Source organism: Triturus cristatus, chromosome 10, assembly GCF_964204655.1.
Source record: "Triturus cristatus chromosome 10, aTriCri1.1, whole genome shotgun sequence".
Taxonomy (NCBI): Eukaryota; Metazoa; Chordata; class Amphibia; order Caudata; family Salamandridae; genus Triturus; species Triturus cristatus.
Window position 1 is genome coordinate 361,128,419 of NC_140593.1, and position 26,875 is coordinate 361,155,293.

Below are 26,875 nucleotides of genomic sequence, written 5' to 3' on the forward strand. Positions count from 1 at the left end.
GGCCGGGACAGCGTGGACGGAGCGGAAGGCGATCGTGATGGACAGAAGTGATACCTCCGGTGTTGGCACGTATTGACTCAGCCCCGGACAGTGACTCGCACCACCTTCCTGCAGTAATGTGAGGGCGGCGGGGGGAAGATAGGAGCTCTTTCCTCCCTTGGGGTACTTTTTGTAGATTTGTTTTTGATAGGGCGACAGGCACACTGCAAGTTGGGGGGGCTTTGTAAGCTGACGCAGGGGTGCAGGGAGGGGGGGGGGATTTGGGATGTTGGGGTTGTTGTTGGGGGGTGTGTTTTTCTTCTTGCAAGGCGTAGCAATTGTTGTCAGTATTGTCCGATCGTGGTTCTCCGGGGGGGGTGGGGGTCTCTTTGTGTTCGGGGATGGGGGATAGGGGCTTAAGCATAATCAGCTGGAATGTTAATGGCTTAGGGGATCGTATTAAACGGGGGATAGTCCTGCAATTCTTGAAACGGACCTCGCCAGATGTGGTCCTCCTGCAGGAGACACATCTTATAGGGAATATGTGTTATGCACTCAACAGAAAGGGCTATAAATTCATTGCTCACTTGGGGTTCTCCTCGGGCTCCAGGGGTGCGGGCATACTTGTTAGAGCTTCCCTGCCATTCGAGGTTGATTCCACCATTGCTGATGACAGGGGGCGCTTTGTGGCTGTGGCGGGGAGATGGGAGGGCAGAACGTTGGTATTGGTTTCTGTTTATGTCCCTCCTGCCCTGCAGGCCTCCACGTTTGCTGATCTGGGCAAGGCCTTGTTGGAACTCCCCGAAGGGATGCTGGGGGTGGGAGGAGACTTCAATGCGGTTGGTTCTGGAATGCTTGATAGGTGTCCGCCCAGGGACACCGGGGGTGCTCAGAAGTGGCTTCCCGATTTTATAGACACTTTTGGTCTGGTAGACTGTTGGAGGCTACGGCACCCCACTCAGAGACAATATACCTTCCATTTCGGGGCCCACGGGAGTCTCTCCCGGATTGATTACTTGCTCACTCTGGCTGCGCACGCCTCTTTGGTATCTGAGGCTAGGCACCTGGCACGGGGTATTTCTGATCATTCACCGGTGTGGGCCCGCTTGAATATTGGCCGGGTGGCGGGGGGCAGGGTGGCTCCCATTAACCCCTGGTATTTTCGTGACCCCAAGCTGCGCAGTGCGTTGCTGAAGTCAGTTGACCGCTATTTTCAAGAGAATCAGGGTTCAGTTGAATCTGCGGTGTCCTTGTGGGAAGCTTTTAAGACTGTATTGAGGGGGGAGGCCTTTTCCCTGGTAGTGGCCGCCAAGCGGCGGAGAGGTGCCGAGGTGACGCATGTTGAGGACGAGATAGCGGCTTTGGAAGTGGCCTTGGAAGAGGATGTTACACCGGCCACACTGCATAATTTGAGCTTGAAGCAACTGGAATATAGGGATCTGGTGACGAACGCTGCTAAGACCCTTCATAGGGAGCAGCAGGGTCGATTGTATGATGTCGGCGATAAGGCCGGGAAATTGCTGGCGTGGCTGGACAAAAAAGAGCGTGTCAATCGAGTGGTGCCGAAGTTGTCTACGGATGGGGGAGAGGTTGTTACTGACCCTGACGGTATAGTTCAGTGTTTCTCGGACCATTTTCGTACGGCATACACCTCGGTCTCGGATAGGCCGACTGAGGATTCGTGTGACCTGTTGCGGGATATCGCTCTGCCCTGCCTTTCTGCTATTGATAGGGATGACCTCGATGGTGATATAACTGTCGACGAAGTGGCGGGTGCCATCCGCGCGTTGCGCTCCGGTAAGGCTTCGGGCCCAAATGGTTTGCCGGTTGAGCTGTATAAGCTTCATCCGGATAAGTTGGCTCCTCACCTGCGCGCCATGTTCGTGGAGGCGCGGGTGAATGGGTTTCTTCCGCTCGACCAACGGCTGGCGACGATTGTGGTAATACATAAAGACGGTAGGCCCCGTGACAAGTGTGGCTCCTATCGGCCGATATCACTTCTCAATGCCGAGCCGAAAATCCTTGCTAAGCTCCTTGCTAACCGCCTGGTCCGGGTGCTTGGCGACTTGATCCACCCGGATCAGTCGGGCTTTATCCCGCACCGTAACACTGCACTGAATCTTAGACGCCTTCATGGTGTGATTGCCAGGACGGGCACGATGCGGGAGCCGGCTGTTGTGGCGTCCCTCGATGCCACGATGGCCTTTGATACGGTGGAGTGGGCGTACCTGTGGGCTGTGCTAGCCAAGTTCGGCTTTGGGCGTGGATTTGTGGGCTGGGTGAGGTTGCTCTATGAGGGACCTCTCGCCAGCGTCGTGGTGAACGGGCGGGCGTCGGCACCGTTTGAGCTCGGGAGAGGCACCCGGCAGGGTTGTCCCCTGTCGCCGTTATTGTTCGCTCTTGCTCTTGAGCCGCTGGCGGCGTGGATACGATGGCACCCGGACATACGTGGGATTCGCTGGTCGCCTGACCACGAAGACCGTATTTCACTTTACGCCGACGACATTCTGCTATACCTCGCCTCGCCTAAGAAATCTATGATAGTGGTTTGTGACGTCTTGACTTCTTTTGGTAGAAACTCTGGTCTTGTCATTAATTGGGGGAAGTCATACTTGTATGTCCTGTGTGGTGATGTCCCGCCTGTTCCGCGCAACTGCCCGCTCCAGATAGCCCAGCAGGGCTTTTTGTATTTGGGGATCTATATTTCCATCGATCCCATTTTGCGATACGAGAAGAACTGACTCCCTCCCTTGGCGCGTCTGCGGCGGGACGTGGCGGGCTGGCGGCGGTTGCCGCTTTCCCTCCTTGGCCGTGCCGCTCTGTTCAAGATGATGTCTCTTCCCCGTTTCCTCTATGCCCTGCAGAATACTCTTGACTGGGTCCCGGCCAGTTACTTCCGTGAGGTTGAAAGCCACCAGCGCGCGCTATTGTGGGAAGGGCGTCCGCGTATAGCGATTGCTAAGTTGACGCTTCCGTGGTACGACGGGGTATTGCGCTTCCGGACATCCGACGTTATTACTGGGCCACCCAGTTGAGTGCGATTAACCATGGTGTTTATGGTCCGGCGCTGAGCCCTGGTTTCGCCATGGACCGATGGTTGCTACGTGGGGGTAACTACTCCAGAGCGCTGTATTCGAAGTCGTTAGACTTAACCCTAACGGGGCCCACCAGGGTGGCTATGCATGTATGGAAGGTTGCGACGGATTCCCTGGGCTGGAAGGGTAAGCTTACCCTCGCCACCCCTCTGTTTGACTCCGATATTCTGGGTAAGCTTTGGCACACAAAAGGGTTTGAGAAATGGGACCTGATCGGCATATCCAGGGTTGGAGACCTCTTGGTTAAGGGCAGGATAAAATCATTCGAGGAGCTGCAGAAGGAATATGAGCTGGGGAGCACGGAGTTCTTCCGATACGCACAAGTGTTCCACGCCTTGCGGTCAGTTCTTGTAGAAGGGGAGAAGGTGCCTGAGTCCTCTCCGTTAGAGGACCGGATCCTGGATGGCCATATGCCAGAGAGTACGATCTCGCTCATTTATAAGAAACTTATTAATGTTCGGGCAGATCTTCTTCTAGGGTTACGTGCTCAATGGACCAGGGATGGCCTTGAACTAGATGACGAGGAGTGGCAGTACGCAGTTTCCTCTCCCAAAGAGGTCGCGATCCCCGCGCGCCTGCGGTTGGTGCAGCTTAAAATACTCCATAGGGTCTACGTGACGGGGCCCAGGCTGGTCCATATGGGTTTTTCTGAGGAGGGCTTATGTAAGAGAGGCTGTGGTATGGTGGGCACCTTCCTACATATTATTTGGGAATGCGGTGCGATTATGGAGTTTTGGAGGCGCATCCACGAGGTGATGGGGGAGTGACGGGCATCGTCATGCAGCCTGAGGCGCGGTGTTGTCTTCTGAATGTTTGGGGTCCTACTGACCACGACGCGGCACAGACTCAGTGGGTGACCCTGGGTAACATGCTTGCCAAGCGCGACATTGCTCGTCTGTGGGGCTCTAATGGGCCTCCTACATTGACAGCATGGATGGAAAACATGGATTGGAGCATGTTTAGGGAGAAGACAGTGTATTGTGCTCAAGGGCGCCCTCGGAAATGGCACTCTGTATGGGGGCGCTGGAACCAGTACAGGGGGGGCATATGCCTGCCCCCGGACCCGGATCCGCCCGAGGAGCAGCTTTCCCCTTAGCTTTCTTTCCGGCTTTGAACTTCTTGCTGATATGTGTATGTTTTCTTGAGTCTCTGACTTCCCCTCCCTTCCCTTACTACACACCTGTGCCTGTTAGACGAAATGGGGCTCGCTTCCCCTGATGAGAACCCCTTCTGGTGCTTACAGTACTCATCGCCTTGCTTGTGTTTCGGTTTGGATTTGTGTTTATTTAAAACAGAACCTTCGATTCTTCTGTCATTGGAATGTTGACGCTAGCATGTGTTGTTTTTTAAAGCTGCCGTACCTCCGGGTTGTCGGCTGAATAGCTGTGTCACTGATCTTACAGAATAAAGGTTTTTACAAAAAAAAAAAAAAAAAAAAAAAAGAAAGAGCGAGAGCTTAATGTCTTTCAGAAAGAAGCTCAAAACATGGCTGTTCGGCCAATAAGGCTTTCTTTTCCTGCCGGGGCTCTGCGGTTATGGGTCTGATAGCGCCGGGACACTCTGCCTGAGTAGCTGAGCGCTTAATAAAACTCCAGATAACATAACATAACAAAGTTAATATTCTGTAATGATGGAACAATCAGTCAACCTTGGAAATGCACCCCCCTCCAAATCAGTGTTTAGAAGTTCAAGAGAACTTGCTTTCTTTTCCCATTTGTGGATCAAAGCCAATAGTCCCCCAAAACAAATAAATATGTTATCTTCCTTATTCCTGAAAATCTCTTATCTTATCTCTTCTACATCTAGGCTTCCATGTTTTCTTACTCATTCCTCCATTCCCCTTACCCTCACTCAGTCTTCTTCTACGCATTTGGCCCATGTGCTTTGTCTCCAGTTAAACTATGCTTCCCAAAGTGTTAACAGCACCCACCACACCCGATAGTGTAGTGGGGAGGGGAGGGTTGTGAACCTGTCTCAGTCACACTGTACCAACTGTTCAAACTTTGTGATCCCTCCTCAGGGCTCCTCAGCTTTTGCCAACCACGTGGCCTATCACATCACAGATACAAAAGAAGCGACAACAGAGACACATCTTAAAATATGTTCAATTTTCAAAAACAACTGCCAATTTAAAAATTTTAACAACTGAGGATCTTTTTATGGGTATAGTTCAGTATCTTAAAATAAAAATTGTAAAAAAAAAAAATCATGTTTTATGTTCCACTGATTGTAATTAGAAATAGGTCACGATGTCCACTACGATAACAGTATGGATATTTTGGCCCACGGCACAAGGTAAAAAATGACACAGGAACGGGTAAAGGGTAGGTAGATATGAAGAAGCACCAAGTTGGCCTAACGGCTAGGGCGGTCGACCATAAATTTGGGGAACCGGGTTCGAGCCTCGGCAAGGAAGTGCAACATTCTGTGATTCTGGGCAAATCACCTAATCTCCCCGTGCCTAACAAAAATTAATATGTTCTCATGTAACACACCTGGTGCTCGTGTAAAGTGCTCTGATACCCGATACCTTCGGGACAAGTTTGCTCTATATAAAACTCTGTAAATTATTTTTTTTAAAGCTGCATTACACCTGCATTGTGCTGGTGTTATTATTACACTGGCATTGTAGTGGATAAATGCCTCTCAACTGCTTTAGCTATTGAGCCCACAACAAATATGTGCAAGCACTCCCTCTGCTATAAGTAAAGTGAAGGGCTGCCATTTGCCTTTCACCTAGTTCTGATGATATTCTCTGAAGGAGCACAACTGATAACAATGGGCTTACGCTGCAATGGAACAATCCTTCAATGTCCATGCAGTGTAATGACAGCACTTTTTTATGTGGAGGCCTACAACTATCAGCAAATAGCATGGCAACAACAGAAAAAATTGGTCCTTTGACCTAAACTGTAAACATTAATAGAATCAAGGAATGACTGAATCAAAAATATGAAAGGCAGGAGAGGAGTTACAGAGTCCTTCTGTATTCATATTCATGACCATCTATTCAGACCATCATAATGTCATTTACTTTGGGGGCTCTTTTATTTCACGGAATGATTTGTAGCTCTGGGTCTGTGAACTAAGTCTACATTTACATTTATGTTATTTTTTCTTACTAAATTAGGCAGTCTAGACCTGATGGATAGCTTTCAGATACACTGCAGACTTCTTAAAATTACACTTCAACAATTTTGAAAGAGCCCAAATATTTGTTGGGGGAATAAATCGGAGCCAAGCCGTGTACAGATGCGCCTGATGAGGCAATGCTGCGTAAATATGTTTGTGAGGCTTCCCCAGGCAGATTCAAGGTGAGGCTGCAAGCATGTTGCAGGAGATGGAGGGGAGAAGTGACACATGTATGGAGCTAAAGGTATGCTATAGAGAACAAACTGTCAAGTAAGCTACTCGTATGGAGCCAGTAGCCCAATACAGAAGACTGGAGGAGGAATCCTTTTTGTCCCCTATCTACACCTTCAAAATGCTGTAGTCTGGCCCAAAATGCGAGGGACAGCCAATGAAACCAATGGTAGAAGGTTGTTTGTCCAAACAAGCCAATCGCTGAAGGGGTCTGAGCAACAGTCCCTTTCTGTATGTACATTAATCAGTTTATGTATGAGAATGCTTGTTTACATGTATGCTATGCTGTGTGTTGTAAGGTGCAAGCAGTGGTGACACTGGAGTCCTGCAAGACCATATGAAGATATATATATATAAGTCCTGTAGTAGATGACAGCCAGCACAGCATCTTAGTAGTAAAACTGTTTTTCACATCTTTTAAAGCATATAACTCAGGCAAACAATCACTTAGCGAGGATTGTTGGTACTCGATAGAAAGCTTAGAATTCATCATGGTTTTACCTGAAGCCCATCTGCTAACACACATATACAATTCAAACTGATTTTGTGCAAAATATGACTCTTCCAGAGTTAAATTAAAGTGTGATGTGGAATTCGGTTGAAATTAGTACACCTCCAGTTTTCTGTTCAGAGAAAACAATGGAAATGTTTTCTGCCTGTCAAACTAACATAAAACAATCTTATTTCCAGAATAATTCCTAAATTAAAGATTTGCAAAGAAAGCGACTTAAAATGTTATCCTTGGCTTCAGAACATTGATCTAATGTGATATTTAGAATCACACTACATACAATAAGAGTCTACTATTTTTCTCCCTTTTTGCAGCGGTCTGTTTTGCATGAGCCATAAACTGTTTGTATTTTGCTTACATAGAAAACATTTTTGCTACAGAAAAACAACATTGAACACTGTAAAAGAATGAGAAATGGATCAAAACAGCATACTTTTAAAGCACACAAATGGGTGCTAAATAGCACCTGGGCACATATTAGCACTATCCATGTGGTTGTATGTTCGGATCCTAGGTGAGGACACATCCTGACCTTTGCGGTATTTCAATGTTTCACAATTCTTTAGCTGTGCCATTGGAACTTGAACTGCTTGAGCTGCCTGTTCTCCTACAATGTAGCCCCTGAACAACAAAGCATTTTCATCAAGCACACATGCAACAACCCCTATGTAAAGTGGACACTTACCAGCTTCTGCCCTTCTTCACTGTAGCTGTCTATGGTTGGGGTTCTGTCAAACAATGCAAACAAATGTGAAGCAGCTGACTTGGCCTTGGCATAGTCAGGAGCAAAGGATAATGTCTGTCCAACTGCCATAGCCCCATATGCTAATAGGGAAAAAACCCTGGGGAAGAAAGAGACTTGATTATTGCCTTCCATTGAGGCACAAGGTAAATATTTACTCATTTTATAATATGAGGATTTTACGTGCAGTACCTGAACTTAAACATCAGATCCAATTTATAAATATCAGAAACAAACACTGATGTCATTGTGAATGTTGTACTGTATTAAATAACTCGATATTTAAGTAAAGTCCCTTTACGTTGCACTGACCTGCCTTTGGGACTGGCCATTAGGGCTGGGGAAAATGTAAACTATGCTGATGTAATTTCGGGAATTTCGCTTTATGCATACGTTATAATCTAAACATTGTCACACAATATGTTGTACAAGTCTGAAAGGAATTATTCAGTTGTTGAAAATGAGGTATTGCCCCGTTTTTGGGCTATCCCCATTTAAAAAAAATTCTGTAGGGTGTAAATATCACACTGTGGTCATATAATAAACCCTTAACCTTCATGTTCACAAATAAAGGAGCAGAGAACTGTACACCTCACATTTCAAAATGGGTCATTGGTATAGAAGGTTTGTTTTTCAAAGCTGACTATGTCCCTGGAGATCCTAATCTTGCACTTAATTTCCTGTCAAGATCACTTTTAGATCTGGGGGCGTGGCTTAGGAGCCGTCGGAGATGGCCGCCGTTCTCTGGAGCTCCGCAGCAGCGTGAGCGACGAAGATTCTCCAGGCTCTTCTCCTCGTGTGTCGGACCTCCAAAATCTGCAAAACAGATGTCGGAACCTCTCCGCTATGCTTTGTGACCGCTGTAGAGGTATGCGGAGCATTTTTAGGATGCCGGTCTGATTTTTCTCCTCAAGCGCGGCTTGTCAGAGTTACGGCCGCCATTTTGTTTTGTTTATTTTGCTAATGCTTCATTTGTCTTGCCGCCAATTTCCCTGGACTCTATTTTCTTCATAATTTACACTGCCATTCTCTGCTCAAAGGTTTTTCCTCACCTCTTTTTGACATTTTTGACATTTTCTCATTATTTCATGAGGTGTTTACTACAACTTCTTTCTCCTGGAATGTTAGTGCGTTTTTATTCTCCGTAAGTGCCCCATACTGGTCTTTCTTGTATTGGGATTCATATTTATTAAGTGCCTTTATTTCCCTTGTTGCTCTTTCTGAGCCTATTGAAAGGAATTTTGCCTCCTTTTCTTCATGGCAATGCCTTGTGGCACTCGTAATGGGATGCAACAAGCCAGCAATCTTTCATTGGCTGATCCTAATCCTTTCACTGTCTTGCGTGACAATATGGATGAAGTACCCATTGAGTCTTTTGGCTCAAGGGTGAAAGTTAATCCTCCTTCCCCTACCAATCCCTCATCTCCCATCTCCATGGAGCTTCTCCTTGAAGAAATTTGTGTTCTGAAACCGTATATGGAAGAAACCAATCTACGTTTACAAAGTCTCGAAGACAACTGGTCCCACACTGTTCAAAGGGTTGTGGACCTAGAGCAGAGAGTTGACTCAGTCCAGGACTCCATAAATCAAGTTCCCGTTTTACATAAAGAGATTGGTCACCTCAAACAACAAGTTGAAAATTTGGAAAACCGCAATAGACGCAATAACCTACGCATTTATGGTTTGGTTGAAGGTCTTGAAGGTTCTAATCCAATTCCATTTTTTCAATCATTTCTACCATCTCTTCTTGGTCTTCCTGACACTCCTCCATTAAACATTCAGCGCGCTCATCGCCTGGGTCAAAACTCTCACTCTTCATCCTCTTCAGCAAAACCTAGAGGAGTTATTTTATATTTTTGGGAATACACTGACTTACTCAAGGTGCTCCAAGCTGCCAAACAACGAGGAAAGATTTCATGGCATGGTTCCAATCTATTTTTTCTCAAGATTACGGCAAGGTGACTGCAGACCGTCGAAAAAAGTTCCTGGAGAGGAGACCTACTCTTCGCAGTCTCAATGGTAGATATGGTCTTTTCCACCCTTGTCTTTTTAAGGTGACTTATAACAATAAAACAACAAATTATGAAGACCCAGCTATACTTCAACAATTTTTGAATACTTGTCGACATGATTCCATGGACGTATCCAGATCATAAATGACTTAATTTCTTCATATTGGTTTCTTGTTGTTTACTTTGTTGTATTTTGGCAATTATGTTATTTATTTTTGTTGTAGTTTGTATTGTATGCTGTTAACATATTTGTTCTTTCTTTCTTTCATCAGATATGGATATATGGTCCCCTGTATGTTATCTCCTTCATTTTTTCCTGGATGACGTCCTCCTTGTCGTTGTTGTTCTGCAGTTTCCCGTTCGGCGTTCCCTCTCTCCTGTGTGGTTCCACCACCCCCATCTTTTTTGTCTTCTTGTGGTATGTCTTCTTGTTATTATATTCTCATTTTCATATTAACAGCTTCTTTTGATCTGTTTCTTTATCTTTGTTTTGTTCTTCTCTTTTGCTTTTCTCAGACTCTGTTTTCCTCTTTGTTTATCTATTTTCCTCTTTGTTTTCATTTCTTGCTCTTTTCTTTCTCTTTATTTTTCTCTCCTTGAACATTTAATTCGGTATACTTCTTGGTTCTCGTCTTCATCTTATTCTCTCAATCTTCTATTCCTTTTTCAGTTTCATATGTTTCTCTATTTTCTAAATTCCTCTTCTTCTAAATATAATTTGTTTATGGCAGTTCTTCAATTATGTATATGGTTATGTAACGTATTTCTCTTTGCATATATTGATAGTTCTTATGCTTGCAATGTTTTGTTTATTCTTTGATTTACAATTTACCAGTTGATGTTCAATCTTTAATCATTTATACATTCGTTTTTTCTCTAATTGTAAGTCTTAGTTCATATCCTTAGATGTCTTTGAATATTTTATCTTGGAATGTTAAAGGTCTCGGTTCCCCCATTAAACGTCAAAGAGTTCTTTCTCATATAGCAAATTTAAAAGGAGACATTGCACTATTACAAGAAATTCACGTTAAGGATGTTGAAATTTCTAAATTGCGTCGTCATTGGGTAGGACATGTTTTTGCTTCTCCTGTGTCTAGAAAACGTAATGGTGTTGCTATTTTATGCCATAAACGTTTGGATGTCCATCTCGTTAAGCAAGATAATGATTCGGAGGGTAGGTGGGTAGCAGTCTCTTTGTTGATTAATACAATTCCTCTAACTATTTTCAATGTCTATGCTCCCACTGTTCAGGATAATTTATTTTGGCCCCATATTCTATCCTCGCTCATGCAATACACTGATGATTGCCTTATTTTAGGTGGTGATTGTAATATGATTATGGATCCATTTTTAGATAGAAGATCTGATTCTAGATTCTCTTCCTCCCCCATGCATTCTCTATTTACCTCTACTATTTCTCAAAGAGCTCTAGTAGACTCCTGGAGACTTTGTCATCTTACTCTTAGAGAATACACCTTCTACTCACCCCCTCACTCTTCCCAGTCCCGGTTGGATTATATTTTTATTTCCAAAGCCCTTATTCAACACATTACTCACTCTGACATAGGTTCTATTTTAATTTCTGACCATGCCTCGGTTTCCTTCAGTCTAGATTTAATCCCTCCCGTAAAAGGCACTAGGAGATGGAGGTTTATTAACTCTCTTCTATTGGACCCCAACTTTACACAGGCCTTTCTTGAATTTGCCTCTTTATTTTTTGATGGTAATTACTCTTCCCAGATATCCCCTTCTCTTATTTGGGACACCTTTAAAGCTGCCTCTAGAGACTTCATTATTTCATTTGTTGCACGAAAAAGGCGTACAGCCTCTCAATCTATACATTTACCTAACACTCAAATTAAACGGCTAGAACATTCCTTTTATTTAACTAAGAAACAATCTGACCTGGATAATCTGATTAGGGCCAAACTTTCCTTTAACAAACTCTCCACTGAATCTGCCAATTTATTTTTACTTAAGTCTAGGGCTAAATATTACAGCGCACAGAATAAAGCCGGTAATCTTCTTGCTAATTATCTCAAAGTTAAAAAAGAACGTACTAAAATTGACTCCATTGTTACTTCCTCTAACGTTACGGTCCATAAAGATGAAGATATCCTATCTGAATTCACAGATTTTTACCAAAAACTATATACTCCTGAATTCCCACCTTTACTGTCTGACATTACTCGTTATTTGTCCTCCATTCCTTCGCCCTCCTCTTCGGATGTTGATTTTTCCCCATTGGAGGCTGATATACAACTTAAAGATATTCTGGAGTCCATTCAGGTTCTTAAAAGAGGTAAAGCACCTGGCCCAGATGGGTTTACCATAGAGTTTTACTCTCATTTTTCCTCCCTGCTTATTCCTAAACTTTACCAGCTATTTTCTTTTTTTATTACATAACAGAAATCTGACGGTTCTTTTCAAGAAGCTCTAATCTGTCTTCTTCCCAAAGAAAATAAAAATCACACTTTATTTAAAAATTACAAGCCATTCGTGGACGAGGTAAGGTACAAACTAAAGTGCCTACAAGGGCTTTTGGCACTGGTCATAATCCATCTGCTGTAGATACTCCATCCAAAATAGATAAATCAGATAAAAGAACTTCCTCCTATTTATCTAAGGAAGTGAAATCTAAGGGAGCTAGAGGGAAAACACAACGTAACATCGTCGGTGCTGAGTCTGCATCTAAAATTACTCCATTTCTTCGGACATACTTTAAAGTCGTCCCCCAGGTTTTGCGCCTTGTAGATTCTAAGGCAATGGCCACATTAGAGGATTCTGTCCAACTGATTCCCCCTTCTCTAAGTTCGTCTCTTACAATCCCTCCTTCTTTGGCTGTCATACCTGTCCTTACACCCCTTGCCGATCCTGGGATGTCTGCATCAGCCGTTTCAGTTGCCTCTGTAGATTCAGTTCCATCCCCATGTTCGATTTTACCCAAGATTGGAGTTTCTTCTGGGGTTGAGGCAGGAGGGGGGTTAATACATACTAGTTCTGTTGAGAGGATCGATCTAGCAGAAGCAAGCGAGGGTGGCGCTGGTTATTCTGATGCCGGTGTCCATGACTGCACCACGCAGGATGTAGGGGTGGCTAGTATTATGGATTCATCAGGCGACCAAACTATGGCAGTGCCTGTCCCTGTTCCTATACCTTCCATTCCATCCTGCGAAGAGGTATCTTCGGGAAATATCTCGTCAGCTACCTTACTAGCGATGCTTACTTCCTTATCTCAAGACATAAAAAAGGGGTTAGAGCAATCTTCAGGTATGCAGAAGGAGATTCGTGACTACTGCCAGTTATTGGATAATAAGATCGATGGGCTGTCAACAAGGACAGAAGTCCTGGAGGGAAAATTAACTATAATGTCAGAACATCTAGATAAGGTAGAGGAGGACGTTACCAAACTTAAAAGAGACGACCAGGTCCTGTTAGATAGGATGGAGGTATTGGAAAACAATGCAAGAAGATGTAATATTCGCATTCTCAATGTTCCAGAGGGATCTGAAGGTGGGGATGTTAAGCAATTTGTTGTTCGCCTGTTGAAGGAGGGATTGTGTTTGGAACATTCCTTGGACCAACTATCATCTGATATTCAGAGGGTCCATAGGGAACCCTTTAGACAGAATCCACAAAGGCAAAAACCACGCAAAATTCTTGTTAATTTTCTTACCTATACTATCAAAGAGCAGATTTTGAATGCAGCTCTCAAACAGAAGTCCCTACTTGGTAAGGGCTTTACCTTCCTCGTCAGGTCTGATCTATCTAGGGTTACACTGGAGAGGCAATGGGAGTTTGGAAGGCGGCTGGAGGCTTTCAAGAAGTTGGGCGCTTCCGCTCAATTGGTGTTCCCAGCCTCTCTGAGGGTTATGTACAATAATAAGATGGTTAACATTAGAACAGTCCAAGCTGCTGATGAATTTCTTTCGAATATAGGCAACAAGTCATCAGATAATAGCACTTAATTTTTTTTTTTTTTTTAGAGTTTTAGGTTTTATGGCCACATGCAGCTATTGTGACACATTAAAATCTATTATTCTAGTGTTCTATAAAAAAGAAGGAAGGAAAAAAAAAAAAAGGGGGTAGAGAATAATGGGGAGGGTTAATTTCTCTTTTCAGCATTGGGTAGTGCGGTACTACTTTTTACCTCTATACTGTTTAGTTGTTGGTTTTGGGCGGGAGAATAACGGGAGCCTGAGGTTGGGGTGCCATTACTGGACTTGATCCGGTTAGGTACATCGTGGGTTCTCTATGGGGGAGTGAGGGTGGGGGTGGGTGGGGTTCACGTGCAAACTTAAAAAATTCCTCATCAGTCATTCTGTTGTATTTTTTTTTGCTTGCTGATTTTGTTGTTTTTTTATTTATTTTTTGCTGCGAGTCTCTTTTCCTTGTGGAGGTGGGTCAATCTTTGATTGGTTCTGTTATAAAGATAGGGCTGACAGTGTTTTGGTTTAGTGGAGATGGCTAGTTTAAAAATTATGTCTTGGAACATTAATGGGCTCCGAACCAAACCTCGGGCTAAGACATTGATGCAATATCTCCGGGATTCCGATACCCAGGTCATCATTCTTCAGGAGACATATTTGATACAGTCTGAAATCGATACCCTGGTAAAAGGGAATAAATGGATTGATTTTATATTATCTACATCTCAGTCTATGACCTCCCGTGGTGTGTCTTTGATTTTTAAAAAGCAGCTTAGAGCCAGGGTATTAGATTTTAAAGCTGACCCTGCGGGAAGATGGGTTATTGCCTCTATGATAATTTTGGGTGCTTCGTTCACTGTGGTTGGATACTATGGCCCTAATGTGGATGACCCTACATCTTTGGAAGTGTTTTTTTCTCATCTTTTGTCCTTCCCGGAACCAGTTATATTAGCTGGAGATTTTAACATCGTTCTAGATCCAGTCCTGGATAAATCTAATAATAGTAGATCCCGTGTCCCTTCTAAATCAAGATCTTTTCTGTTGAATGAAATGAAACAATATGGATATGTCGACATCTGGAGATTAAGGGCTGGGCAGCAACAGGGGGTGTCCTTTAGAAATTATAAATACAATCATCAATCTAGGATAGATTTTATATTAATTAGCCATAGTTTATCCGACGTAGTTAAGGATATTTACTAACTCCCGCTACATCTATCCGATCATTCTGCTGTGTTTTTGGAACTTATGGTTCCTACCTCTGATGTAGTAAGGTCTTGGTCTTTTGACCGTTCTTTGCTCTCTCACCCTGAAGATGTTACTTTTTTAAAAACTGAAGTGGGATCTTTTTTAGAGGTGAATGTGGGTTCAGCAGAGTCTGGTGTGGTTTGGGACTCACTTAAAGCCTTTCTGAGGGGTCTCATCACAACTAAGACCTCATACAGACGGAGGGAATACAGAGAGGCTATTGCCTTAGTTGAGGCAAATCTGATTAAAACGCAGGCTGAAATCGATGACAACTTGGATTCCACAGATGATGTCTTAACACCTATACGGGCTAAATTATTGAGCCTAAGGGGTGAATTAACCTCGATCCTTAACCGGCGGCTTCAGGAAAGATGGGAGGCCAGTGAAATCGCACACTTTCAGTATGGAGAGTGTGCTGGTAAGTTATTGGCATGGAAAGTTAAAACTGATCAGGTTCGTAACAACATTAGCCAGATCCATGTCAATAACGTTCCTCTCTCCTCTGATGCAGACATTAGAGCAGCATTCAAAGATTACTATCAAGACATCTATCATGAAGATAAGAATGTGGATATTATTAAGATCAATGACTGGCTTGGGAAAGTAGATCTACCAAAACTTTCAGTTGACCAGTCAGGATCATTAGATAGTAAAATTTCGGAAGAGGAGGTAAGGGAAGCCATCCAGGATGCCAGGAAGGGCAAGGCGTCTGGGCCTGATGGGCTGCCTGCTGAAATATACAAATCATTGGAGCAGGAACTTGTTCCCTTTCTGGCTGTATTGTTTAATCAGATCTTGATGGACGGAGTTCGACCACCAACATCATGGGATAACGCATCCATAACCGTTATCTTGAAACCAGGGAAGTCTTCAACTGCCTGTGGTTCTTATAGACCAATTTCTGTATTGAATGGAGACTATAAGATCTTTGCCTCCATTCTTGCAAAGAGACTGTTCTTGGTTGCTCCCTCCATCCTACATACTGACCAGAAGGGATTTATTAAGGGATGACAGCTCTTTGAATTGACGTATGACTTGTTTGGGTCAATTGACATGGCATGTTTGAGGTCTTTACCCTTGGCGGTTCTCACGCTGGATGCCACCAAGGCCTTCGACAGAGTTAATTGGCTGTACCTGTCGGAGGCCTTGGCAAAATTTGGCGTGGGGGCTAGATTTCGCCGGGCGATTAGTCTTCTCTATTGTAACCCGAGTGCTTGAGTCTTGGTTAATGGTATACTCTCTGACTCATTTGAAATCTCGAGGGGTACCAGACAGGGCTGCCCTCTCTCCCCGCTCTTGTTCGACTTATATGCTGAACCTTTTGCTCAGAACTTGAGGGATAGTGTTAACATCAAGGCGTTTGAGTGCGGGGGCTGGGAGAGAAAGGTGGCCCTTTACGCCTACGATATTCTTATATTCACCTCTGATCCTCATGAGGCTCTCCCAGTAATATTCGAGTTGGCTTTAGAATTTGGAATGGTCTCGGGATACGAAATTAATACCTTAAAAACTGAGATGATGACCTGGAATATTGATCAAAGCATCTTTGTTTCTGAAACCCGGCCAGCAAATCGTATGAGATATTTAGGTCTGGATATTGTAGCTGATCTTGATCAGACTACTACTATTAACTTTGCAAGGGTTGCAAAGGAGTGTCGTAAGTTGTTCCAGACCTGGGCCCATCTCCCACTTTCTATATTGGGTAGGATCAGCCTGGTTAAAATGTCTATTTTGCCTAAGGTTACTTTTTTATTTAATACGATACCTTTATATTTTGATCCCACCTCTATTAGGAAATTGCAGTCTGATATCAGTACCTTTATTTGGAATAAACATCTCCCAAGAATCTCCTGGAAAAAAATCAGGAGGGGGAGGGAAAAAGGAGGGCTTGCTGCACCTGATCTTCAGGCTTATGCCTGGGCTTTCCAGCTATCACATGCCAGGATCCTATTAAAGAGGCCAGTGGGGCAGGAAGAGTGGTCTCTTTATTCAAAGTTATTGGATGTGGAAGGTGTAAGTCAGTCAGGGTTCCTTTTTAAGTTTGGGAACCCCAAGTTCTTCAAAAAAATTAAACTGAAAATCCTAAAGGGTATGGCAAGAATATGGGCTCAGATGTCTAAAGTAATTAAAAGTGGGGTACTATGGAAGCAGGACACCGCTGTGGGACCTACCTGATGGGCCATCATGGTTGGGAGATGCATTAGCTATACCTATGAGAGAGGCAGGCTTGGAGGAGTGGGGTAACCTATTTGTTGACGGGGATTTGTTACCCTGGGAGTATCTCTGCACAAAGATTGGCCCACACTTCTCTAGGCTTAAGTATTTTCAAATGTCAAGCTGGGCTCGGGAATATTCCGTTCAACCACCATATAGTTCTAAATTTCCCTTGGGTGTATATAGTTATCTTATAACACTTTTGCTAGATAAGCCGTCTGCCAAGAAGGAAATTTCATTATGGTATAATTTAATCTTAGAGGAAATGGACGGATTTTTTTCACTCCCAGACGACCTTTGGTCCCTACATGTCATCAATTCCGATTTGCAACATCTTTGGAAGTCATCTTGCATGATGATGTGGGATATTGTTAAACCTGCATGGTTGCGCAGGAATCATCTTTTCACGATCCATCGAGCATACTACTCACCCCTTCGTCTATCTAAATTTGCTGAGGGGAGTAGTGTGGCCTGTGCGAAGTGTGGTTTGGTGGCTGCTTCTGACATTCATATGTTTTTTGAGTGCCCTCATTTGGCCCAATTCTGGGAAGCTATCAGTAAGACTCTTTCACTATCTCTTGGAGTCAACATTTCCTTGGATTTAACATCAGTAATTTTTGGTTGCTACCAAGGGGTTCCCTCCTTGGCAAAAAAGCTTATTTTTTATACCATTCTGCTAGCAAGGAGGGAAATATGTATGAAATGGAAAGACTCTTCATCTCCTTCTATTAATGACTGGTATGCTTCTGCTCTGATGTTTCTCAGTTGGACTTGGCTAGATCCGGTAATCCAGATACAAGATCTTTCTGGCATCTTCTGAATTGGTCTCATTGAATTGGTCTCATTGAATACCTGGGGTTTTTTTTTTTTGTTTTTTTTTTTCCCCAGGTCCAATGATTATGCCATTATCCTCATTCTGGGGGTTTCTTCTTTCATGGTACTAAGTTTAGTGCCGTGACGTGAACTTGGCAATTGCCTGTATGGTTATAAATTAGTGATCACTGCTGGTTGAAAACATTGTTGCTGAGGAGTGAGCCCTACGTTCCATTACTGCTCCAACCAGTTCTAGTAACTGAGGCATCAGCAAGGTCGCATATTGAAACTTGTATGACAGATGAGGACAAAAAAAAAAAATTACAAGCCGATCTCATTAATGAATCTAGATTATAAACTTTTTGCAAAAATTATTGCGCTTCGTTTGGAAAAAATTTTACCAAAATTAATTAGTACAGAACAATGTGGTTTTATCCAAGGCCGTCACCTTTCTGACAATACCCGTCTCTTTTTTAATGTCCTAAGTAAATCTAATTCTTATAAGAAATAGTTAGCAGCTGTTGCGTTGGACGCTGAGAAAGCTTTTGATAGAGTCAATTGGCAATTTATTTTTTCTTCTCTCTCTTGGTTTGGTTTTGGTCCTAAATTCCTCTCATATATCTCACTACTTTATTCCTTTCCTAGATCTTTTATTTTAGCTAATGGTCTTGTCTCTTCCTCTTCTCAGAGGAGTCCGGCAAGGTTGTCCACTTTCTCCTCTTTTATTTATTTTAGCATTAGAACCCTTCTTAACAAAAATTCGTATGACTGAAGAAATTTCTGGTTTTCCTTATGGTGATAAACATCTAAAGATTTCTGCTTATGCAGACGACATTCTTTTATTTATTTCTAATCCTCAAACTTCTCTGCCGAGATTTCTATTAGAGGTCTCTGAATATGCTTTGGTATCAGGTTATAAACTTAATGTGGATAAATGTGAAATCCTTCCTCTAAATAAATTCTGTTTTCATGCTGACTTTTTATCTTCTTCTTTTCACTGGAGTCCAACTAAAATCAAATACCTCGGCCTTTGGTTCACACCTTCTATTAAAGATACTGTAGCATTACATTTAAAAAATCTGCTAATAACCCTCACTACCTTTACGGACAGATGGCACCCCCTGTTCTTATCTTGGTGGGGCAGATTAGATTCTATCAAAATGATGTTAGTCCCAATAGTCTTATTTTTCTTGTCGCACCTTCCAGTTAATATTCCTAAATCTTATTACAAAAATATTTATTCGATATTATCAAACTTTTTATGGCAAAACAAACCAGCCAGGATGTCCTTTTCCAAACTTAAGTCTCCTAAACATTTAGGTGGTGTTAATTTCCCTGACTTCTCCTCGTATCACACCTCATTTTTTCTCACACACTCTGCTTCTTCCATTTCTGACCATACACCTGATCCCTGTTCTCAGCCTTTGTGGGTAGAGGTTGAATCCCCCTTCTTTCATCCCTTTACGTTTGAGGAATTTGTTTCGTTAACACACACCCCAAAGAAATGTTCTCTTCCCATCCTTAAAAATACTCGCAAAATCTTTCGTCCTATCATTTTGAATAATTTGGACGATCGTGCTCGCTTTTTGCAATCTCCTATTTGGTATAATAATCATATCAAAATCAAAAATAGGACTCTGTTTTGGAGTGATTGGTTAGGTTTCGGTCTTAAATGGACTCACCAGCTTTTTCAAGATGGATCTTTTATTCCCTTTTCTGTTCTTCAAACTCGTTTTTCTCTTCCCCTATCTTTTCATTCCAAATATGCATTATTGAGAACGGCTGCTCAAAATGCTTATGATACCCTTACTTGTTCCTCCACACAATATAAATCTTCTCCTATTGCTTTAGCATTTTTATACTCTTCCCCCTCCGATTCCCAGATTTATATAAAATTGCGAGATACAGCTATCACTTGAGAGAAATCTACTGTGGAATGTGCTTGGGAATCAGATCTAGATGATTCTTTCTCTATTTCCACATGGGATAACCTTTGGACCAAAATAAGGAAGTCTTCTAGAGCAGCAAATACAACTCAAACTTTATTTTTTATATATAATAGACTTTTAATTACCCCATCCAAATTACATAAAATTGATTCTTCTATTCCGTCTACCTGTTGGTCCTGTTCTGCCTTAGTAGCCGATCTTAAACATATGTTATTTACATGTCCTGCTATCCATATTTTCTGGGGTAAAGTGTGGCAACAAATTAATAAAAAAAATTCTTCAAATTTTCCCTTTTCTCTTTCCCATATTTTTCTTGTTAGCATTTCACGGATGTGGTCCTCCTTTAATGTAACACATCCATTGTTGATTTACTTATAGCTGTAGAGTTCCAACAAATCACAAAGGCGTGGAAGGATACCTCAAATGGTTCTTTTCAAGCCTGGTGGTATGGTGTTTGTTATAACCACAGACTAGACAGGGCCTGTGTTCACCCCATTACTCTTGCTATTAAGCGGGACTTATTATGGTTACCCATCGCTACCTTCCTGAATATATATGCCCAATCCCTTCCTTTACATATTCCTTGCAGCGAGGAAGTATCCAAACCTCCTTGAAATTGTTATTATTAATGACTGTTGATTATTATCTCTGTTTTTACCTCCTGCTAAGTTATACGTTTTTTAATAGAGGAATTATTTTGTGTAATTGTTGTATTTATCATAAATCATTTTACTATGATATTTGATGCATCTCTCTTTCTCTTCTTCTTTTCTTCTCCTTCTTTCTGTTTCTTTCTTGTTTTCATGAAACTTTTTGCAATTTGTTCCATTTATATAATGTATGCTATTACTACTATGGATCTTTCTGTTCATTAATAAAATTTTCTTTTAAAACTTAAAAAAGATCACTTTTAGATCTATAGCTTAATTATGAAGTGAATGAATATCCAATTCTAGAGGTAACTAATGTAGCTATTTCCATAGAAGTACGGAAAGAGTTAACAGAAAAATATATTATCTTAATAAAGAAAAAAGATATTGCTGTCCAAAGATAGCCAATGTGTAGGTCCTTTAGTGAAGATTTGAAAGGGTACTTGGAGGTAAGGCACGAGCAAAACATCATAAACAATATGGTATTAAGGAAGGACAATATAATAACTCCTATAGAATTGAGAGATAAAATAGTAGAGCTGACACATGAAGGGCACCAGGTCAGGAGTACGAATACATTCAGATTAAGAACCTATTTTTGCTCCCTAAAATGGATGATATGGTTGAAATCAAAGTGAAAGATTGCAATATTTGCACATGTATATACAAATCTAGGTAACACGTAGCACAACATTAGCTCCTGACACTGGTCCGGAGAAAGCATGGGACAAGTTAGCGTAGGACATTATTGCACCTTAAAGATTATGGGGCTTATTTACAAGGCCCTTGCGCCACTTTTGCGTCATATTTAACATGGGAAAAGTGACGCAAAAGTGCCCCTATGTTTGTTTTAATTGAATATCACTCAGATTGGGCCATGATGGAAATGATAAATGATACCCCACTAAAAGTTTTAGTCAAATTCTTAAAAGATGCGTTTTCCTACGAAGTATTCCTGTGGTTTTGATTACAGATAATGGGGTTCAATTCACCTCACATGCTATATAAGAGTTTTTATCCGATTTATTCAATGAACAAAAAATTGCCTTGTATTGCCCCCGAGCAAATGGGTTGGTTAAGAGGACTAAAAGATTGATTAAAGAGTGTATTCAACTGGCCTGTGTTAATGGGCATCCAGTTAGTAAAGCCATACAAGACATTTTATGGGCATATCACAAGATTCCTAACCAGGTCACTGGGGTTTCACCATTTGTTTTACTTAGATGCAGATTACCTGGCTCCAAACTTTGCCGGCGCTGGCTGAAAGGAGGTGTCCCCACCAGAGTAAGAAAAGAAAAAAGATTCACAAGGATAAAACATTGCTTCATCAAAATAAACAAGAATGGTATGCCAAGAAGCATAGAGTAAAGGACAAAGTTTGGAAAGGAGATATGGTCTTAGTTAGAAGGCCGTTGATTCAAGATGGTGGAAAAAGCAAATTTTCTAATTCTGTGTGTATTATTAAAGTGAAACGTAATGTTGTGGTAATGGACAATGGTCAGATGTGGAGCATGGTCAGACTAATAAAATGTCCTAGCAACATGTTGCACCAGGAGGATATGAACAAGGAAGAATCTACACAATCCTATGATGGATCAGACCACATCACAAAGAGACAAGGAGTGCACCTTGTTGGCTTAAGGACAATTGTGTGGGGTGATATTAATGGTTATGGTTATGGTTTACTTTGTGTTCCTCTATAGTTAGATGTCTTATAATCTAAGGGTTGTACCACCCCACATTTTTCAACCTGCTCTTACATAGTGATTGCCCCTTCAACTAAGCATATTTGGAACATTTTACCTGTTTTAGAATGTTGATGTGAGGAGCGATTCTGGTCAGATAGAGTATGGGAGACTGTAATTAAAGTGAGATTTCTTTCTTCAAATCATGCTTCTTTATTAGACATATTATGTGGAATTCCCAGAATCAAACTACATCGCATAGTTGCACCACATTCGTGGCAAAATTATAACAAAAGAGCAATTTAGCACTTCAAGTGGTGGAGATCCCACAAGGCAACTTAAGGACTGCAATAATCTAGAAGACAAAGAGATCCCTGCATGCTGACATCAGTTCCTTGTCTTTTCCCTTTTTGCGTCCTCAGATATGGGAGTGAACAATTGTTGGCAAGAGAAGCTGAATACTTACTTGGGACTGTTGCATTATTCAGCATACTCTTACCAACAATTGTTGGTATGAGTGTGTTGAATACTGAAATGAACCCAGTGAGAAAGTAAGGAATCTGTTGTTAGAAAAAGTATCTGCCACCTTATAATACATTAAAAAAAGTGTCGTTCCTCAAAGTGAAGGGTCTGTGGAGTGAGTTCAGCCCAAAACGTCTTGCATACAGTGGGCGGAATGTTCTTCCCACTGAGCCTGGCTGTCAAGGTAGTAGTGTTTTGTGAGTGTATGGACTGAAGCCAATGTCACAGCCTGGTAGGTGTCAAGGACAGGTGCCCCTCACACCAATGCATTTGTAGGAGCCTTGGCTCTTTTGGAATGGGCTTGAAGACCTTCCGGGGGCTGTTTCTTGACCAGTGTAGAGCAGATCTTAATGGTAGATGACTATCGACCTCTTCAGGGTCATCTTCTGCTTTCCCTTTCTTTGTTCCAGGGAATCCAAAAAAGAGATGATGGTCCACATAATGATCCTTGGGACAATCAATTTAAAAGCTTAAAGCACTTTTGGAATTCAACCAATGTAGACTCTCCTTCTAGAAGGGGAGCGACTAATGCTGGCAGAGTGATGTACTGGCCAAGGTGGAAGTGAGTCACATCTTTTGGAAGAAAGGCTGTCAAAGTCCTCATCACCAATTTGTGCAGAAAAACGTGGTGTAGGTTAGCTGCACTGACAGTGTCTGAAGCTGATGTGACTGCAATGCAGAACACAATTTTAAAATAGACACTGCAGGCAGCTATGCAGAGGCTAGAAGGGTGTACACATCATGTCAAGTTCCTTTGTGTGTGCTGAAGGTAAATCCTGTTGAAGTGTAAGTGGGACAGGGTCCAGCTCTGCTCTAGCCATTCTGTCAGAAAGGCCCTCTTCCATCTACAACCAGATATTATTGCTCACTCCCTTGGCCCAATGTGCATTATTAATGGGGAAGCATTAACGGGCCTAGATAGCTGGAAACTCCTAGAAGGACTCAGAAGAATTTAGGGAGGAAAATTTCAACTTTCTAAAAGTGCCATTTTAAAATTTACTTTACTTTGTCATTAAAGAGGAGTTTAAATGACAATTGATTTGAGTATAAACAGCATATTTTATCTGCTCCCAATCCAAAGTTAATGGAACAAAAGATGGACGGAATGCTGAACAATACAAACATTCACCCCCAGTCACAAAGATCGGGTTTAATACATTGTTCTTTTGCTCACCATGCCACCCCAGTTTGGACCCAAACCAGTACCAAGATGCTTGTTTCCGTTCCAGGGAGGACCTGGCCTGGCAGTTCGGGCTGGACTGCTCCGATGAAGAACAGGGTCAAGACTGATTTGCATATGGCTGGGTCCAAACTGGGGTGGCTTAGTGAGCAAAAGAACGATGATGGATTAAACCCAGATCTGTGACTGGGGGTGAGTGAAAAGTTTCAGCACTCCGTCCATCATCTTATTGTGTTTGCTAAAACCAAAGTTAGCACATATTATTTAAAATAAGGTAGCGCAGTGTTAGCCTATGGGAGAGACTTACAGTAGTTAAGACAAAGTAAAGATCCCACTGTAGAGTCGCAAATGGGCTTGGAGGAAATTTGTGTCAGAGCTTTAATATATCTCAACACAACGCAAGGAGGGTAGTTTCAGCAAATGTAGAAAGGTTAAAAAGCAGGTGGAAAAAACTTTTACAGTGTTCACCGCAAGGCATCATTTGGCTAAAGACAACACAATCAAAATGACATCCAGTAGCTTTGCCTCTACAGGGGCACTGTCTCAGGCACTGGACCAAACTACAAATGTGTCCTGTGTCGAGCATAAATAGTTTTCATGGAGGGCCAAATGGCAGTGAGAATGACATCCAGCACTTCAGGCGGCAAGCTGAACCCAGTTAACTGCTGCTGCCCTATGTCCATGCATGGAGGTATAGACTGAGTAGATTCAGGTAGAGGACCGTGCCTTGCTGCTGAAAAATGTGCTCCTTCTGAGTGGCAGTCTGATCAGAGGGCAGATGCTCACAATCTTCTGGCCAAATCTGGAACCATGGCGATGAATTGGGCCTGATCGTTCCTGATCTTCTTCAGATCTTGAAGCGGGTGAGGTAGTGGCAGGAAGGCATGCAGAAGTTCCCTGTTCCATTCCAATGTCTTTCCTAGCAAGACTTCTTGTGAAAACTCCATTGGGCAAAATTGTTGACTCTGTGCATTTCCAATGGTGGTGAATAGATCTAACCAGGGTTCGCCCCACTGGAGGAAGACATCCTGCACCACCTCAGGAAGCAGACGCCACTCAAGATCCACCAGACTATGCTACTTCGTCCGCTCTGGCATTCAGGGACATCGCTAAGTGGCTTGCAACCAGATAGATTCCTGGGTGTTCCAGCCACCTCCGGCGATGCAAAGCCATCAGGCACAGGATTCAAAACCCCATTTCATCTTACTCGTTGAGTACCACATAGTGATGATGTCTGTGAGAACCAACAGCAGCATCCTATTGATGCATGGGAGAAAGGCCTTCAAGAACAAATGAATGACCCACAGCTCCAACAGATTGATGAGGAACGGGTTTCCACATTGGATCATAGTCCTTTGAGCTCCACCTCCACCAAATGACCCTCCTAAACCAGCAGTGATGCGTCCCCCACTGTCAGCTCTGGGTAGGGAAGGGAAAGGGGCCTGCTGCCGGACAAATTTTAGTTGATCAGCAGTGACGGCAAATATGGAGCTGTCTCCTCGGAGTCCTGGATTTTGTTGGAAAGGCAACATTGATGCTGAGCCCACTGGGACTTCAAATGTCACTGTAGGGCTCACATCCGCTACCTGGAGGAGCTGAAAAGGTTAATAAACAAGCCCAAGAGGTCAAAAAGCCCCAGAGCCAGCCTCACCTAGATTCAGGATTGAGCTTCAAATATCAGAATTATAGCCTGAATATCCTGGACTCATTGTTGTGGAGGACAATCGCTCAGTTCCACTGTATCTAGAATTGCCTCTGTTAAGCTTGTCAGCCTTAGGGTGGTCCTTCCCCAAACACTTTAACTTCAACCCTCCTAGTTTTTTGTATTCGTTTTTTGAGGGCATTTGGACTCTGTGCACTTTAGCACTGCTTGTGCTCATTCCCTAAAAAATGGTGACATATTTAATTTACTTATAAGTCCCTAGTAAAGTGGCATACCATAAAACCAGAACTGGTAAATTAAATTTTATTAGTTGGCCTGCAGCATTTATTGAGCCATCCACTTAAGTAGCACATTAAACATTTGGTAGGCCTGCCATTGCAGTTTGCCAGCAGTTTTATACTGCCAATTTGACTCCCTTTTTAATATATATCAGTCACTGTTAAGGTAGGCCCTAAAGAGCCCATAGGGCAGGGTGCATTATAATTAGAAAGTTGGATAAGTACGTTTAAGTGTTACATGTGCTGGTAGTGAAAAACTCCCAAATTTGTTTTTCACTACTGTGAGGCCTACCTCTCCCATAGAATAACATTGGATTACCTTAATACAAGGGGCAGAGCTTAGTCTTTGTGATTCGGTAGGCTGAATCTCAAAATTCCCAACTTAAAAACAAAAAATAAATCATGAGCCACAGGGCAGCGAGGTGAGATGACCAAGGTTCGGGATGAACTGTTCACAACAGCAGCACGACCAGCACTGGTATGCATTAGAAGGACCTTGGTCTAAGGTGGAATAGAGGGCGAAATACTCAGGGTTAGAATTGGAGGTTTGCGAAAATAGTGTCAATTGCTTTCGTAAAATTATGGGAAATTACAGATTAATTATATGTAATTATGCTAAATGCAAATCCATAATTTTGCGCTATATTTTAGCGCACATTGACATCAGTTTTGGCATGACGGTGCATTTAAACAAGAGCACCCCAAAGAATAGCTACTTGTGTGATATTATTTCAGTGCATTTACAGTAATATATACTGCAATTGCACCATTCGCTGTAAATATTTACTCTGAATGCTGCCTAGTAACGCAAAGTTTCATACTAGCGTCTATTTTGGGTAATTTCGCATAACTAGATTAAAGTGAATTTCCCAAATTACACAGGTGTAATTTAAATTTTGCCCAGGCCAAGTTGAAATACTACTGTAAGTAATTGCAAGTGGTTGGACAATTTTCAAGCATTCGTCCTACCACCTTTGGGTGTCCGATTGCCATAGTGTGCCTGGAAACCTGAGAATAGTGCAGTTTTCCAAGCCTACTACTA

The 26,875-nt window shown here is 42.5% G+C and overlaps 1 protein-coding gene across 4 annotated transcripts in view; it reads right to left on the reverse strand.

The window, feature by feature from the left end:
- Positions 1-26,875, reverse strand: part of LOC146789441 (ATP-binding cassette sub-family B member 5-like) — a 1,226,636-nt gene that overhangs the window by 101,539 nt on the left and 1,098,222 nt on the right. For all 4 annotated transcript variants that reach the window (XM_085631579.1, XM_085631577.1, XM_085631580.1 and 1 more), the window contains one exon: positions 7,634-7,790. In XM_085631579.1, coding sequence (XP_085487705.1) covers positions 7,634-7,790 — 157 coding nt within the window. The remainder of the gene's footprint in view (positions 1-7,633; positions 7,791-26,875) is intronic.